Source organism: Mustelus asterias, unplaced genomic scaffold (genome assembly GCF_964213995.1).
Source record: "Mustelus asterias unplaced genomic scaffold, sMusAst1.hap1.1 HAP1_SCAFFOLD_1018, whole genome shotgun sequence".
NCBI lineage: Eukaryota > Metazoa > Chordata > Chondrichthyes > Carcharhiniformes > Triakidae > Mustelus > Mustelus asterias.
The window spans coordinates 100,901-114,067 of NW_027590963.1; the positions used below are offsets into that span (position 1 = coordinate 100,901).

At 55.6% G+C, this 13,167-nt stretch overlaps 1 protein-coding gene across 2 annotated transcripts in view; it reads right to left on the bottom strand.

The window, feature by feature from the left end:
• Positions 1–13,149, bottom strand: part of vps52 (VPS52 subunit of GARP complex) — a 53,793-nt gene extending 40,644 nt beyond the window's left edge. For both annotated transcript variants that reach the window (XM_078205819.1, XM_078205818.1), the window contains exons 1-2: positions 13,011–13,149; positions 1,433–1,520 (exon numbers count right to left, since the gene is read on the bottom strand). In XM_078205819.1, coding sequence (XP_078061945.1) covers positions 1,433–1,520; positions 13,011–13,142 — 220 coding nt within the window. In that variant the 5' untranslated portion in view covers positions 13,143–13,149. The remainder of the gene's footprint in view (positions 1–1,432; positions 1,521–13,010) is intronic.
• Between the last annotated feature and the right edge of the window lie 18 nt (positions 13,150–13,167).

The following is a 13,167-nucleotide window of genomic DNA, read 5'->3' on the forward strand; positions in this document are numbered from 1 at the left end:
CAGTGAATATAATCCTAACCGACTTAGTCTCTCCTCATATGACAGACCTGCCATCCCAGGAATCAGCCTGGTAAACCTTCACTGTACTCCCTCTATAGCAAGGACATCCTACCTCAGATAAGGACACCAAAAAAGTCTGTGGTCACGTACCAACCGAGTCAACAGCTTCTTCCCTGCTGCTGTCAGACTTTTGAATGGACCTACCTCGCACTAAGTTGATCTTTCTCTCCACCCTAGCTATGACTGTAACACTACATTCTGCACCCAATCCTTTCCTTCTCTATGAACAGTATGCTTTGTCTGTATAGTGCGCAAGAAACAATACTTTTCACTGTATGATAATACATGTGACAATAATAAATCAAAACTGCACACAATACTCCAGATGTGGCCTCACCAACGCCCTGTACAATTGCAGCAAAACATCCCTATCCCTATACTCAAATCCTCTCACTATGAAGGCCAACACACCATTTGCCTTCTTTACTGCCTGCTGTACCTGCACGCTTACTTTCAGCGACTGATGCACGAGGACTCCAAGGTCTCACTGAGTATCCACCTCTCTCAATTTACACCCATTCAAATAATCTTCCTATTATTGCTACCAAAGTGGATAACCTCACATTTATCCACATTATGCTGCATCTGCCATGCAGATACCCACACACTCAGCCTGTCCAAATCACGCTGAAGCATCTCTGCATCCTCCTCACAGCTCACCCTCCCACCCAACCTTGTATCATATGCAAATTTGGAGATAATACATTCAGTTCCCTCTCACTCGAGTTAATTCTGGCCTCTTGAGCATCACCTATTTTATCTTCCACGACTGGTGGTTCTGTCTTTGGCTGCCTGGGGTCCTAAGCTCTGGAATTCCCTCCCGAAACCTGTCCACCTCTTTGCTCTCTTAAGACACGCCTTGGAAAACACGTCTTTGGCCGAGCTTTCTTTACTTTGACCTGGCGTCAAGTTTCAGATGAAGAGCCTAATGATGGATTACAGAGTTACAGGGTGCTATACAAATATAACTTGTTGGGGAGTGAAGAGGATCTCTATGGGACATCTTGGTCCCATACCAATCAAAACACTTTCATTATCTAAACTGTACCAGCCTGGCATTTCCATTGACAGAATCCTAAACCAAGAAGACATTGTACAGATAAAGGCAAAATACTGCGCATGCTGGAATCTGAAACAAAAACAGAAAACGCAGGAAAATCTCAGCAGGTCTGACAGCATCTGTGGAGAGAGAATAGAACCAACGTTCTGAGTCTGGATGACCCTTCAAAGGTCTCGAAATGCCAGCTCTGCTCCCTCTCCAGAGAAGCTGTCAGACCTGCAGAGATTTTCCAGCATTTTCTGAAGATATTGCGTGAGGAAGAAAACAATGTAATTCTCATCGCGAGCTAGATTTGCGAAACATGATACTCACTGTCCACTTCATCCAGAATAAACTCATCAGAGGTCAGGTCCAGTTGACCCAGATTCAGCCCTGGCACCTCATCCTGGTCACCTTTCAGCTGCACAGAGAGGAATACAACCCTGTTACTTTATAATAGCCCAACGACAATCTGCTCACCTCCATTATCACACAAACCATACAGCACAGAGGGCCATTCGGCCCATCAAATCTGCACCGGCCCTCGGACAGAGCATCTCACACAGGCCCTATCGCCATAACCCCACAGACTTATTCCGCAAAGCCCCCTAGCCCACACTAAGGGACGATTTAGCATGGCCAATAAACCCTAACCTACACATCCCGGGACACTGCAGCACCCGGAGGAAACCCACGCAGACACGGGGAGAACGTGCAACTCCACACAGACAGTGACCCAAGGCTGGAATGGAACCCGGGTCCCTGGCGCTGTGAGGCAGCAGTGAACCCGGGTCCCTGGCGCTGTGAGGCAGCAGTGAACCCGGGTCCCTGGCGCTGTGAGGCAGCAGTGAACCCGGGTCCCTGGCGCTGTGAGGCAGCAGCGAACCCGGGTCCCTGGCGCTGTGAGGCAGCAGTGAACCCGGGTCCCTGGCGCTGTGAGGCAGCAGTGAACCCGGGTCCCTGGCGCTGTGAGGCAGCAGTGAACCCGGGTCCCTGGTGCTGTGAGGCAGCAGTGAACCCGGGTCCCTGGCGCTGTGAGGCAGCAGTGAACCCGGGTCCCTGGCGCTGTGAGGCAGCAGTGAACCCGGGTCCCTGGCGCTGTGAGGCAGCAGTGAACCCGGGTCCCTGGTGCTGTGAGGCAGCAGTGAACCCGGGTCCCTGGCGCTGTGAGGCAGCAGTGAACCCGGGTCCCTGGCGCTGTGAGGCCGCAGTGAACCCGGGTCCCTGGCGCTGTGAGGCCGCAGTGAACCCGGGTCCCTGGCGCTGTGAGGCAGCAGTGAACCCGGGTCCCTGGCGCTGTGAGGCAGCAGTGAACCCGGGTCCCTGGCGCTGTGAGGCAGCAGTGAACCCGGGTCCCTGGCACTGTGAGGGAGCAGTGAACCCGGGTCCCTGGCACTGTGAGGCAGCAGTGAACCCGGGTCCCTGGCGCTGTGAGGCAGCAGTGAACCCGGGTCCCTGGCGCTGTGAGGGAGCAGTGAACCCGGGTCCCTGGCGCTGTGAGGGAGCAGTGAACCCGGGTCCCTGGCGCTGTGAGGCAGCAGTGAACCCGGGTCCCTGGCACTGTGAGGGAGCAGTGAACCCGGGTCCCTGGCGCTGTGAGGCAGCAGTGAACCCGGGTCCCTGGCGCTGTGAGGGAGCAGTGAACCCGGGTCCCTGGCGCTGTGAGGCAGCAGTGAACCCGGGTCCCTGGCGCTGTGAGGCAGCAGTGAACCCGGGTCCCTGGCGCTGTGAGGGAGCAGTGAACCCGGGTCCCTGGCGCTGTGAGGGAGCAGTGAACCCGGGTCCCTGGCGCTGTGAGGGAGCAGTGAACCCGGGTCCCTGGCGCTGTGAGGGAGCAGTGAACCCGGGTCCCTGGCGCTGTGAGGCAGCAGTGAACCCGGGTCCCTGGCGCTGTGAGGGAGCAGTGAACCCGGGTCCCTGGCGCTGTGAGGGAGCAGTGAACCCGGGTCCCTGGCACTGTGAGGCAGCAGTGAACCCGGGTCCCTGGCACTGTGAGGGAGCAGTGAACCCGGGTCCCTGGCACTGTGAGGCAGCAGTGAACCCGGGTCCCTGGCACTGTGAGGCAGCAGTGAACCCGGGTCCCTGGCACTGTGAGGGAGCAGTGAACCCGGGTCCCTGGCACTGTGAGGCAGCAGTGAACCCGGGTCCCTGGTGCTGTGAGGCAGCAGTGAACCCGGGTCCCTGGCGCTGTGAGGGAGCAGTGAACCCGGGTCCCTGGCACTGTGAGGCAGCAGTGAACCCGGGTCCCTGGCGCTGTGAGGCAGCAGTGAACCCGGGTCCCTGGCACTGTGAGGCAGCAGTGAACCCGGGTCCCTGGCGCTGTGAGGCAGCAGTGAACCCGGGTCCCTGGCGCTGTGAGGGAGCAGTGAACCCGGGTCCCTGGCGCTGTGAGGCAGCAGTGAACCCGGGACCCTGGCGCTGTGAGGGAGCAGTGAACCCGGGTCCCTGGCGCTGTGAGGGAGCAGTGAACCCGGGTCCCTGGCGCTGTGAGGGAGCAGTGAACCCGGGTCCCTGGCGCTGTGAGGCAGCAGTGAACCCGGGTCCCTGGCCCTGTGAGGCCGCAGTGCTAATCACTGTGTCACCGTGCCGCCCATAATTGTGACCAAGTGATGAGAGAGGTCAGGTTTGCAAAACGTGGCTCCCAAGTGTCCAGGTCGGGGGGAACCTGGCTGTAAAAACCCTGTTGTGAAAGACCAAGGTGAGCAGAAATGACCTCATAGGGTTGTTAAATTCTGGGATTCTCTACCCCAGCGGTCTGTAGATGCTCCATCATCGAACACAGGGAACAGAAAAAGATTAGAGTGCAGAAAGAGGCCATTCACCCCATTGTCTGTGCCGGCCACCCCACCTTTCCTGGCCTGTAGCCTCGAGGGTTCCAGCAATTCAGATCCAGGTACTCCATTGGATTTGATTTATTATTGTCACATGTATTAACAACAGTGAAAAGTATTGTCTCTTGCGCGCTATACAGACAAAGCATACTGTTCATAGAGAAGGAAAGGAGAGGGTGCAGAATGTAGTGTTACAGCCATAGCTAGGGTGTAGAGAAAGATCAACTTAATGCGAGGTAGGTCCATTCAAAAGTCTGACAGCAGCAGGGAAGAAGCTGTTCTCGAGTCGGTTGGTAGGTGACAAAGAAAAGCACAAAGAACAGAGAAAATTCCAGCACAGAAACAGGCCCTTCGGCCCCTCCAAGCCTGCACCGACCATGCTGCCCGACTGAACTAAAACCCCCTCCCCTTCCAGGGACCATATCCCTCTATTTCCATCCTATTCATGTATTTGCCAAGATGCCCCTTAAAAGTCACTACCGCATCCGCTTCCACTCCCTCCCCCGGCAACGAGTTCCAGGCACCCACCACTCTCTGTGTAAAAAATCTGCCTCGTACATCTCCTTTAAACCTTGCCCCTCGCACCTTAAACCTATGCCCCCCGCACCTTAAACCTATGCCCCCTAGTAACTGACTCTTCCACCCTGGGAAAAAGCTTCTGACTGTCCGCTCTGTCCATGCCCCTCATAATCTTGTAGACTTCTATCAGGTCTCCCCTCAACCTCCGTCGTTCCAGTGAGAACAAACTGTGACCTCAGACTTTTGTATCTTTTTCCCAAAGGAAGAAGGTGGAGTTGTGGACAGTGCGGAGGGAAGTGGCAGGTTACAGAGGGACATAGATAAGCTGCAGAGCTGGGCTGAGAGGTGGCAATTGGAGTTCAATGCGGAAAAGTGTGAGGTGATTCACTTTGGAAGGAGTAACAGGATTACAGAGTGCTGGGCTAATGGTAAGATACTTGGTAGTGTGGATGAACAGAGAGATCTCGGTGTCCATGTGCATAGATCCCTGAAAGTTGGCACCCAGGTTGATAGGGTTGTTAAGAAGGTGTAAGGAGTGCTAGCTTTTATTGGTAGAGGGATTGGGTTTCGGAGCCAGGAGGTCATGTTGCAACTGTACCAAACTCTGGTGCGGCCGCACTTGGAGTATTGCGTACAATTCTGGTCGCCGCATTATAGGAAGGATGTGGAAGCATTGGAAAGGGTGCAGAGGAGATTTACCAGGATGTTGCCTGGTATGGTGGGAAGGTCTTATGGGGAAAGGCTGAGGGACTTGAGGTTGTTTTCGTTAGAGAGAAGGTTAAGAGGTGACTTAATAGAGGCATACAAGATGATCAGAGGATTAGACAGGGTGGATAGTGAGAGCCTTTTTCCTCGGATGGTGATGGCTAGCACGAGGGGACATCGCTTTAAATTGAAGGGTAATAGATATAGGACAGATGTTAGAGGTAGGTTCTTTACTCAGAGAGTAGTAAGGGCATGGAATGCCCTGCCTGCAGCAGTAGTGGACTCGTCAACATTAAGGGCATGTAAATGGTTATTGGATAAACATATGGATGATATTGGAATAGTGTAGGTTAGATGGGCTTTAGATTGGTTTCACAGGTCGGCGCAACATCGAGGGCCGAAGGGCCTGTACTGCGCTGTAATGTTCTATGTTCTAAGAGAGAATGTCCGGGGTGCGTGGGGTCCTTAATTATGCGGCTGCTTTGCTGAGGCAGCGGGAAGTGTAGACAGAGTCAATGGATGGGAGGTTGGTTTGTGTGATGGATTGGGCTTCATTCATGACCTTTTGTAGTTCCTTGCGGTCTTGGACAGAGCAGGAGCCCAGACCAAGCTGTGATACAACCAGAAAGAATGCTTTCTATGCTGCATCTGTAAAAGTTGGTGAGAGTCGTAGCTGACATGCCAAATTTCCTTCGTCGCTGAAGGCGGATACAACAGGCAGTAAAGAAGACAAATGGTATGTTGGCCTTCAGAGCCGAGAGGATTTGAGTATAGGGATGTTTTGTTGCAATTATACTGGGACTTGGTGAGGCCACATCTAGAATAGTGTGTGCAGTTTTGGTCTCCTTTTCCGAGGAAGGATGTTATTGCCATAGAGTGAGTACAGAGAATCATAGAATCCCTCTGGTGCAGAAGGAGGCCATTTGGCCCATTGAGTCTGCACCAACCACAATCCCAACCAGGCCCTAGTCCCATAACCCTACGTATTTACCCTGCTAGTCCCCCAATCCACCTAACCTGCATATCTTTGGACACTAAACCACAATTTACCATGACAAATCCTCCTGGGCGCTGTGAGGCAGCAGTGCTAACTACTGTGCCACCGGGAATGGAACCCGGGTCCCTGGCGCTGTGAGGCAGCAGTGAACCCGGGTCCCTGGCGCTGTGAGGCAGCAGTGAAGCCGGGTCCCTGGTGCTGTGAGGCAGCAGTGAACCCGGGTCCCTGGTGCTGTGAGGCCGCAGTGAACCCGGGTCCCTGGTGCTGTGAGGCAGCAGTGAACCCGGGTCCCTGGCGCTGTGAGGCCGCAGTGAACCCGGGTCCCTGGCGCTGTGAGGCAGCAGTGAACCCGGGTCTCTGGCGCTGTGAGGCAGCAGTGAACCCGGGTCCCTGGCCCTGTGAGGGAGCAGTGAACCCGGGTCCCTGGCCCTGTGAGGGAGCAGTGAACCCGGGTCCCTGGCACTGTGAGGCAGCAGTGAACCCGGGTCCCTGGCGCTGTGAGGCAGCAGTGAACCCGGGTCCCTGGCGCTGTGAGGCAGCAGTGAACCCGGGTCCCTGGCGCTGTGAGGCAGCAGTGAACCCGGGTCCCTGGCACTGTGAGGCAGCAGTGAACCCGGGTCCCTGGCGCTGTGAGGCAGCAGTGAACCCGGGTCCCTGGTGCTGTGAGGCAGCAGTGAACCCGGGTCCCTGGCCCTGTGAGGCAGCAGTGAACCCGGGTCCCTGGCACTGTGAGGCAGCAGTGAAGCCGGGTCCCTGGCGCTGTGAGACAGCAGTGAACCCGGGTCCCTGGCACGGTGAGGCAGCAGTGAACCCGGGTCCCTGGCCCTGTGAGGCAGCAGTGAACCCGGGTCCCTGGCGCTGTGAGGCAGCAGTGAACCCGGGTCCCTGGCGCTGTGAGGGAGCAGTGAACCCGGGTCCCTGGCGCTGTGAGGGAGCAGTGAACCCGGGTCCCTGGCGCTGTGAGGGAGCAGTGAACCCGGGTCCCTGGCGCTGTGAGGGAGCAGTGAACCCGGGTCCCTGGCACTGTGAGGGAGCAGTGAACCCGGGTCCCTGGCACTGTGAGGCAGCAGTGAACCCGGGTCCCTGGCGCTGTGAGGCAGCAGTGAACCCGGGTCCCTGGCGCTGTGAGGCAGCAGTGAACCCGGGTCCCTGGCGCTGTGAGGGAACAGTGAACCCGGGTCCCTGGCGCTGTGAGGCAGCAGTGAACCCGGGTCCCTGGCACTGTGAGGCAGCAGTGAACCCGGGTCCCTGGCGCTGTGAGGGAGCAGTGAACCCGGGTCCCTGGCCCTGTGAGGCAGCAGTGAACCCGGGTCCCTGGCGCTGTGAGGCAGCAGTGAACCCGGGTCCCTGGCGCTGTGAGGGAGCAGTGAACCCGGGTCCCTGGCACTGTGAGGCAGCAGTGAACCCGGGTCCCTGGCACTGTGAGGGAGCAGTGAACCCGGGTCCCTGGCGCTGTGAGGGAGCAGTGAACCCGGGTCCCTGGCACTGTGAGGCAGCAGTGAACCCGGGTCCCTGGCACTGTGAGGGAGCAGTGAACCCGGGTCCCTGGCGCTGTGAGGGAGCAGTGAACCCGGGTCCCTGGCGCTGTGAGGGAGCAGTGAACCCGGGTCCCTGGCACTGTGAGGCCGCAGTGAACCCGGGTCCCTGGCGCTGTGAGGGAGCAGTGAACCCGGGTCCCTGGCGCTGTGAGGGAGCAGTGAACCCGGGTCCCTGGCGCTGTGAGGCAGCAGTGAACCCGGGTCCCTGGCGCTGTGAGGCAGCAGTGAACCCGGGTCCCTGGCGCTGTGAGGCAGCAGTGAACCCGGGTCCCTGGCACTGTGAGGGAGCAGTGAACCCGGGTCCCTGGCACTGTGAGGCAGCAGTGAACCCGGGTCCCTGGTGCTGTGAGGCAGCAGTGAACCCGGGTCCCTGGCGCTGTGAGGGAGCAGTGAACCCGGGTCCCTGGCACTGTGAGGCAGCAGTGAACCCGGGTCCCTGGCGCTGTGAGGCAGCAGTGAACCCGGGTCCCTGGCACTGTGAGGCAGCAGTGAACCCGGGTCCCTGGCGCTGTGAGGCAGCAGTGAACCCGGGTCCCTGGCGCTGTGAGGGAGCAGTGAACCCGGGTCCCTGGCGCTGTGAGGCAGCAGTGAACCCGGGACCCTGGCGCTGTGAGGGAGCAGTGAACCCGGGTCCCTGGCGCTGTGAGGGAGCAGTGAACCCGGGTCCCTGGCCCTGTGAGGCCGCAGTGCTAATCACTGTGTCACCGTGCCGCCCATAATTGTGACCAAGTGATGAGAGAGGTCAGGTTTGCAAAACGTGGCTCCCAAGTGTCCAGGTCGGGGGGAACCTGGCTGTAAAAACCCTGTTGTGAAAGACCAAGGTGAGCAGAAATGACCTCATAGGGTTGTTAAATTCTGGGATTCTCTACCCCAGCGGTCTGTAGATGCTCCATCATCGAACACAGGGAACAGAAAAAGATTAGAGTGCAGAAAGAGGCCATTCACCCCATTGTCTGTGCCGGCCACCCCACCTTTCCTGGCCTGTAGCCTCGAGGGTTCCAGCAATTCAGATCCAGGTACTCCATTGGATTTGATTTATTATTGTCACATGTATTAACAACAGTGAAAAGTATTGTCTCTTGCGCGCTATACAGACAAAGCATACTGTTCATAGAGAAGGAAAGGAGAGGGTGCAGAATGTAGTGTTACAGCCATAGCTAGGGTGTAGAGAAAGATCAACTTAATGCGAGGTAGGTCCATTCAAAAGTCTGACAGCAGCAGGGAAGAAGCTGTTCTCGAGTCGGTTGGTAGGTGACAAAGAAAAGCACAAAGAACAGAGAAAATTCCAGCACAGAAACAGGCCCTTCGGCCCCTCCAAGCCTGCACCGACCATGCTGCCCGACTGAACTAAAACCCCCTACCCTTCCAGGGACCATATCCCTCTATTTCCATCCTATTCATGTATTTGCCAAGATGCCCCTTAAAAGTCACTACCGCATCCGCTTCCACTCCCTCCCCCGGCAACGAGTTCCAGGCATTCACCACTCTCTGTGTAAAAAATCTGCCTCGTACATCTCCTTTAAACCTTGCCCCTCGCACCTTAAACCTATGCCCCCCGCACCTTAAACCTATGCCCCCTAGTAACTGACTCTTCCACCCTGGGAAAAAGCTTCTGACTGTCCGCTCTGTCCATGCCCCTCATAATCTTGTAGACTTCTATCAGGTCTCCCCTCAACCTCCGTCGTTCCAGTGAGAACAAACTGTGACCTCAGACTTTTGTATCTTTTTCCCAAAGGAAGAAGGTGGAGTTGTGGACAGTGCGGAGGGAAGTGGCAGGTTACAGAGGGACATAGATAAGCTGCAGAGCTGGGCTGAGAGGTGGCAATTGGAGTTCAATGCGGAAAAGTGTGAGGTGATTCACTTTGGAAGGAGTAACAGGATTACAGAGTGCTGGGCTAATGGTAAGATACTTGGTAGTGTGGATGAACAGAGAGATCTCGGTGTCCATGTGCATAGATCCCTGAAAGTTGGCACCCAGGTTGATAGGGTTGTTAAGAAGGTGTAAGGAGTGCTAGCTTTTATTGGTAGAGGGATTGGGTTTCGGAGCCAGGAGGTCATGTTGCAACTGTACCAAACTCTGGTGCGGCCGCACTTGGAGTATTGCGTACAATTCTGGTCGCCGCATTATAGGAAGGATGTGGAAGCATTGGAAAGGGTGCAGAGGAGATTTACCAGGATGTTGCCTGGTATGGTGGGAAGGTCTTATGGGGAAAGGCTGAGGGACTTGAGGTTGTTTTCGTTAGAGAGAAGGTTAAGAGGTGACTTAATAGAGGCATACAAGATGATCAGAGGATTAGACAGGGTGGATAGTGAGAGCCTTTTTCCTCAGATGGTGATGGCTAACACGAGGGGACATCGCTTTAAATTGAAGGGTGAGAGATATAGGACAGATGTTAGAGGTAGGTTCTTTACTCAGAGAGTAGTAAGGGCATGGAATGCCCTGCCTGCAGCAGTAGTGGACTCGTCAACATTAAGGGCATGTAAATGGTTATTGGATAAACATATGGATGATATTGGAATAGTGTAGATTAGAGGGGCTTTAGATTGGTTTCACTGGTCGGCGCAACATTGAGGGCCGAAGGGCCTGTACTGTGCTGTAATGTTCTATGTTCTAAGAGAGAATGTCCGGGGTGCGTGGGGTCCTTAATTATGCTGGCTGCTTTGCTGAGGCAGCGGGAAGTGTAGACAGAGTCAATGGATGGGAGGTTGGTTTGTGTGATGGATTGGGCTTCATTCATGACCTTTTGTAGTTCCTTGCGGTCTTGGACAGAGCAGGAGCCCAGACCAAGCTGTGATACAACCAGAAAGAATGCTTTCTATGCTGCATCTGTAAAAGTTGGTGAGAGTCGTAGCTGACATGCCAAATTTCCTTCGTCGCTGAAGGCGGATACAACAGGCAGTAAAGAAGACAAATGGTATGTTGGCCTTCAGAGCCGAGAGGATTTGAGTATAGGGATGTTTTGTTGCAATTATACTGGGACTTGGTGAGGCCACATCTAGAATAGTGTGTGCAGTTTTGGTCTCCTTTTCCGAGGAAGGATGTTATTGCCATAGAGTGAGTACAGAGAATCATAGAATCCCTCTGGTGCAGAAGGAGGCCATTTGGCCCATTGAGTCTGCACCAACCACAATCCCAACCAGGCCCTAGTCCCATAACCCTACGTATTTACCCTGCTAGTCCCCCAATCCACCTAACCTGCATATCTTTGGACACTAAACCACAATTTACCATGACAAATCCTCCTGGGCGCTGTGAGGCAGCAGTGCTAACTACTGTGCCACCGGGAATGGAACCCGGGTCCCTGGCGCTGTGAGGCAGCAGTGAACCCAGGTCCCTGGCGCTGTGAGGCAGCAGTGAACCCGGGTCCCTGGCGCTGTGAGGCAGCCGTGCTAACCACTGTGTCACCGTGCCGCCCACTTCTATTTTTAAAGGTTTACCAGGCTGATTCCTGGGATGGTGGGACTGACCCATGCAGAGAGACTAAGTCAGTTAGAATTATATTCACTGGAGTTTAGAAGAGTGAGAGAGGATCTCATAGAAACTTATAAAATTCTAACAGGATTAGACAGGGTAGATTCAGAAAGAGTGTTCCCGATGGTGGGGAAGTCCAGAACTAGGGGTCATAGTTTGAGGATAAGGGGTAAACCTTTCAGAACTGAGATGAGGAGAAATTTCTTCACCCAGGGGGTGGTGAATGTGTGGAATTCACTCCCACAGAAAGTAGTTGAGGTGAAAATGTGAGATTTCAAGAATTGGCAGGGTAAATATGTGGGGTTAGGGTGGGATTGTGGTTAGTACAGACTCTGTATTGTATCTGTACTGTAGGGAATCTATGAATCTGTGTCTCAGAGCACAGGTCTGGGTCGCTGTGGATTGCTGGATCAACAACATTACCACAAAACCACTGCCTCCTGTGTTACATGAAAGTGTTTTCCTCTCCCTACTTAAATTTCTAACTCTAATCTCTGCTCCTATTTATTTATGTATTTTATCCCAAATTTTCATCAGATCTGGGTGTCACTGGCGAGACCCAGCATTTATTGCCCATCCCTAACTGCCCCTAGAGAAGGTGCTGGGTGAGCTGCCTTCCTGAACCCACTGCAGTCCCTGGGGTGTAGGTACACCCACAGTGCTGTTAGGGAGGGAGTTCCAGGATTTTGACCCAGTGACAGTGAAGGAACGGCCGATATATTTCCAAGTCGGGATGATGAGTGATTCGGAGGGGAGCCTCCAGGTGGGGGGTGTCCCCAGGTATCTGTTGCCCTTGTCCTTCTAGATGGGAGCGGTTGTGGGTTTGGAAGGTGCTGCCTAAGGAGCAAAGAACAAAGAACAGTACAGCACAGGAAACAGGCCCTTCGGCCCTCCAAGCCTGTGCCGCTCCTTGGTCCAACTAGACCAATCGTTTGTATCCCTCCATTCCCAGGCTGCTCATGTGACTATCCAGGTAAGTCTTAAACAATGTCAGCGTGCCTGCCTCCACCACCCTACTTGGCAGCGCATTCCAGGCCCCCACCACCCTCTGTGTATCCCAGCCTTGGTGAGTTGCTGCAGTGCATCTTGTAGATGGTACACACGGCTGTCACTGTGTGTCGGGGGTGGAGGGAGTGAATGTCTGTGGATGGGGTAGCAATCAAGCGGGGCTGCTTTGTCCTGGATGGTGTCGAGCTTCTCGAGTGTTGTTGGAGCTGCAGCATCCAGGGAAGTGGGGAGTGTTCCATCACACTCCTGACTTGTGCCTTGTCGATGGTGGACAGGCTCTGGGGGGGAGTGGGGGGGTGAGTTACTCACTGCAGGACCCCCAGCCTCTGAGCCGCTCTGGGGGGGGGAGTGGGGGGGTGAGTTACTCACTGCAGGACCCCCAGCCTCTGACCCGCTCTGGGGGGGGGGGGGGAGTGGGGGGGTGAGTTACTCACTGCAGGACCCCCAGCCTCTGACCCGCTCTGGGGGGGAGTGGGCGGGTGAGTGGGGGAGGGAGTGGGGGGGTGAGTTACTCACTGCAGGACCCCCAGCCTCTGACCCGCTCTGGGGGGTGAGTTACTCACTGCAGGACCCCCAGCCTCTGACCCGCTCTGGGGGGGGGGGGGGGGGAGTGGGGGGGGAGTTACTCACTGCAGGACCCCCCAGCCTCTGGAGCCGCAGTGTTTGTGTGGCTGGGTCCAGCTCAGATTCTGGCCAATGGGAACCCCTCCCCAGGAGGTTGGCAGTGGGGAGTCAGTGATGGCGGTCAGTTCTTGTTGTTGGACAGGATGATCTATTTGAACATCAGAGCCCCCCTGCTCAGTCAGTCAGTCAGTCAGAGGGAGGGAGGAAAGGCGCTCACCAGCTCCGGGCTGCTGTAGATGGAGCTGATCGCCGCCTCCCTGCGCTCAGCCTCCAGCACCGCCGCCATTGTCCCCGCATCCGGGAACCCCGGCCTCTGACTCCGGAACAAGAAGCCGGGGAGGAGCCGCATGCGCAGACACGGCACCCGAGGAACG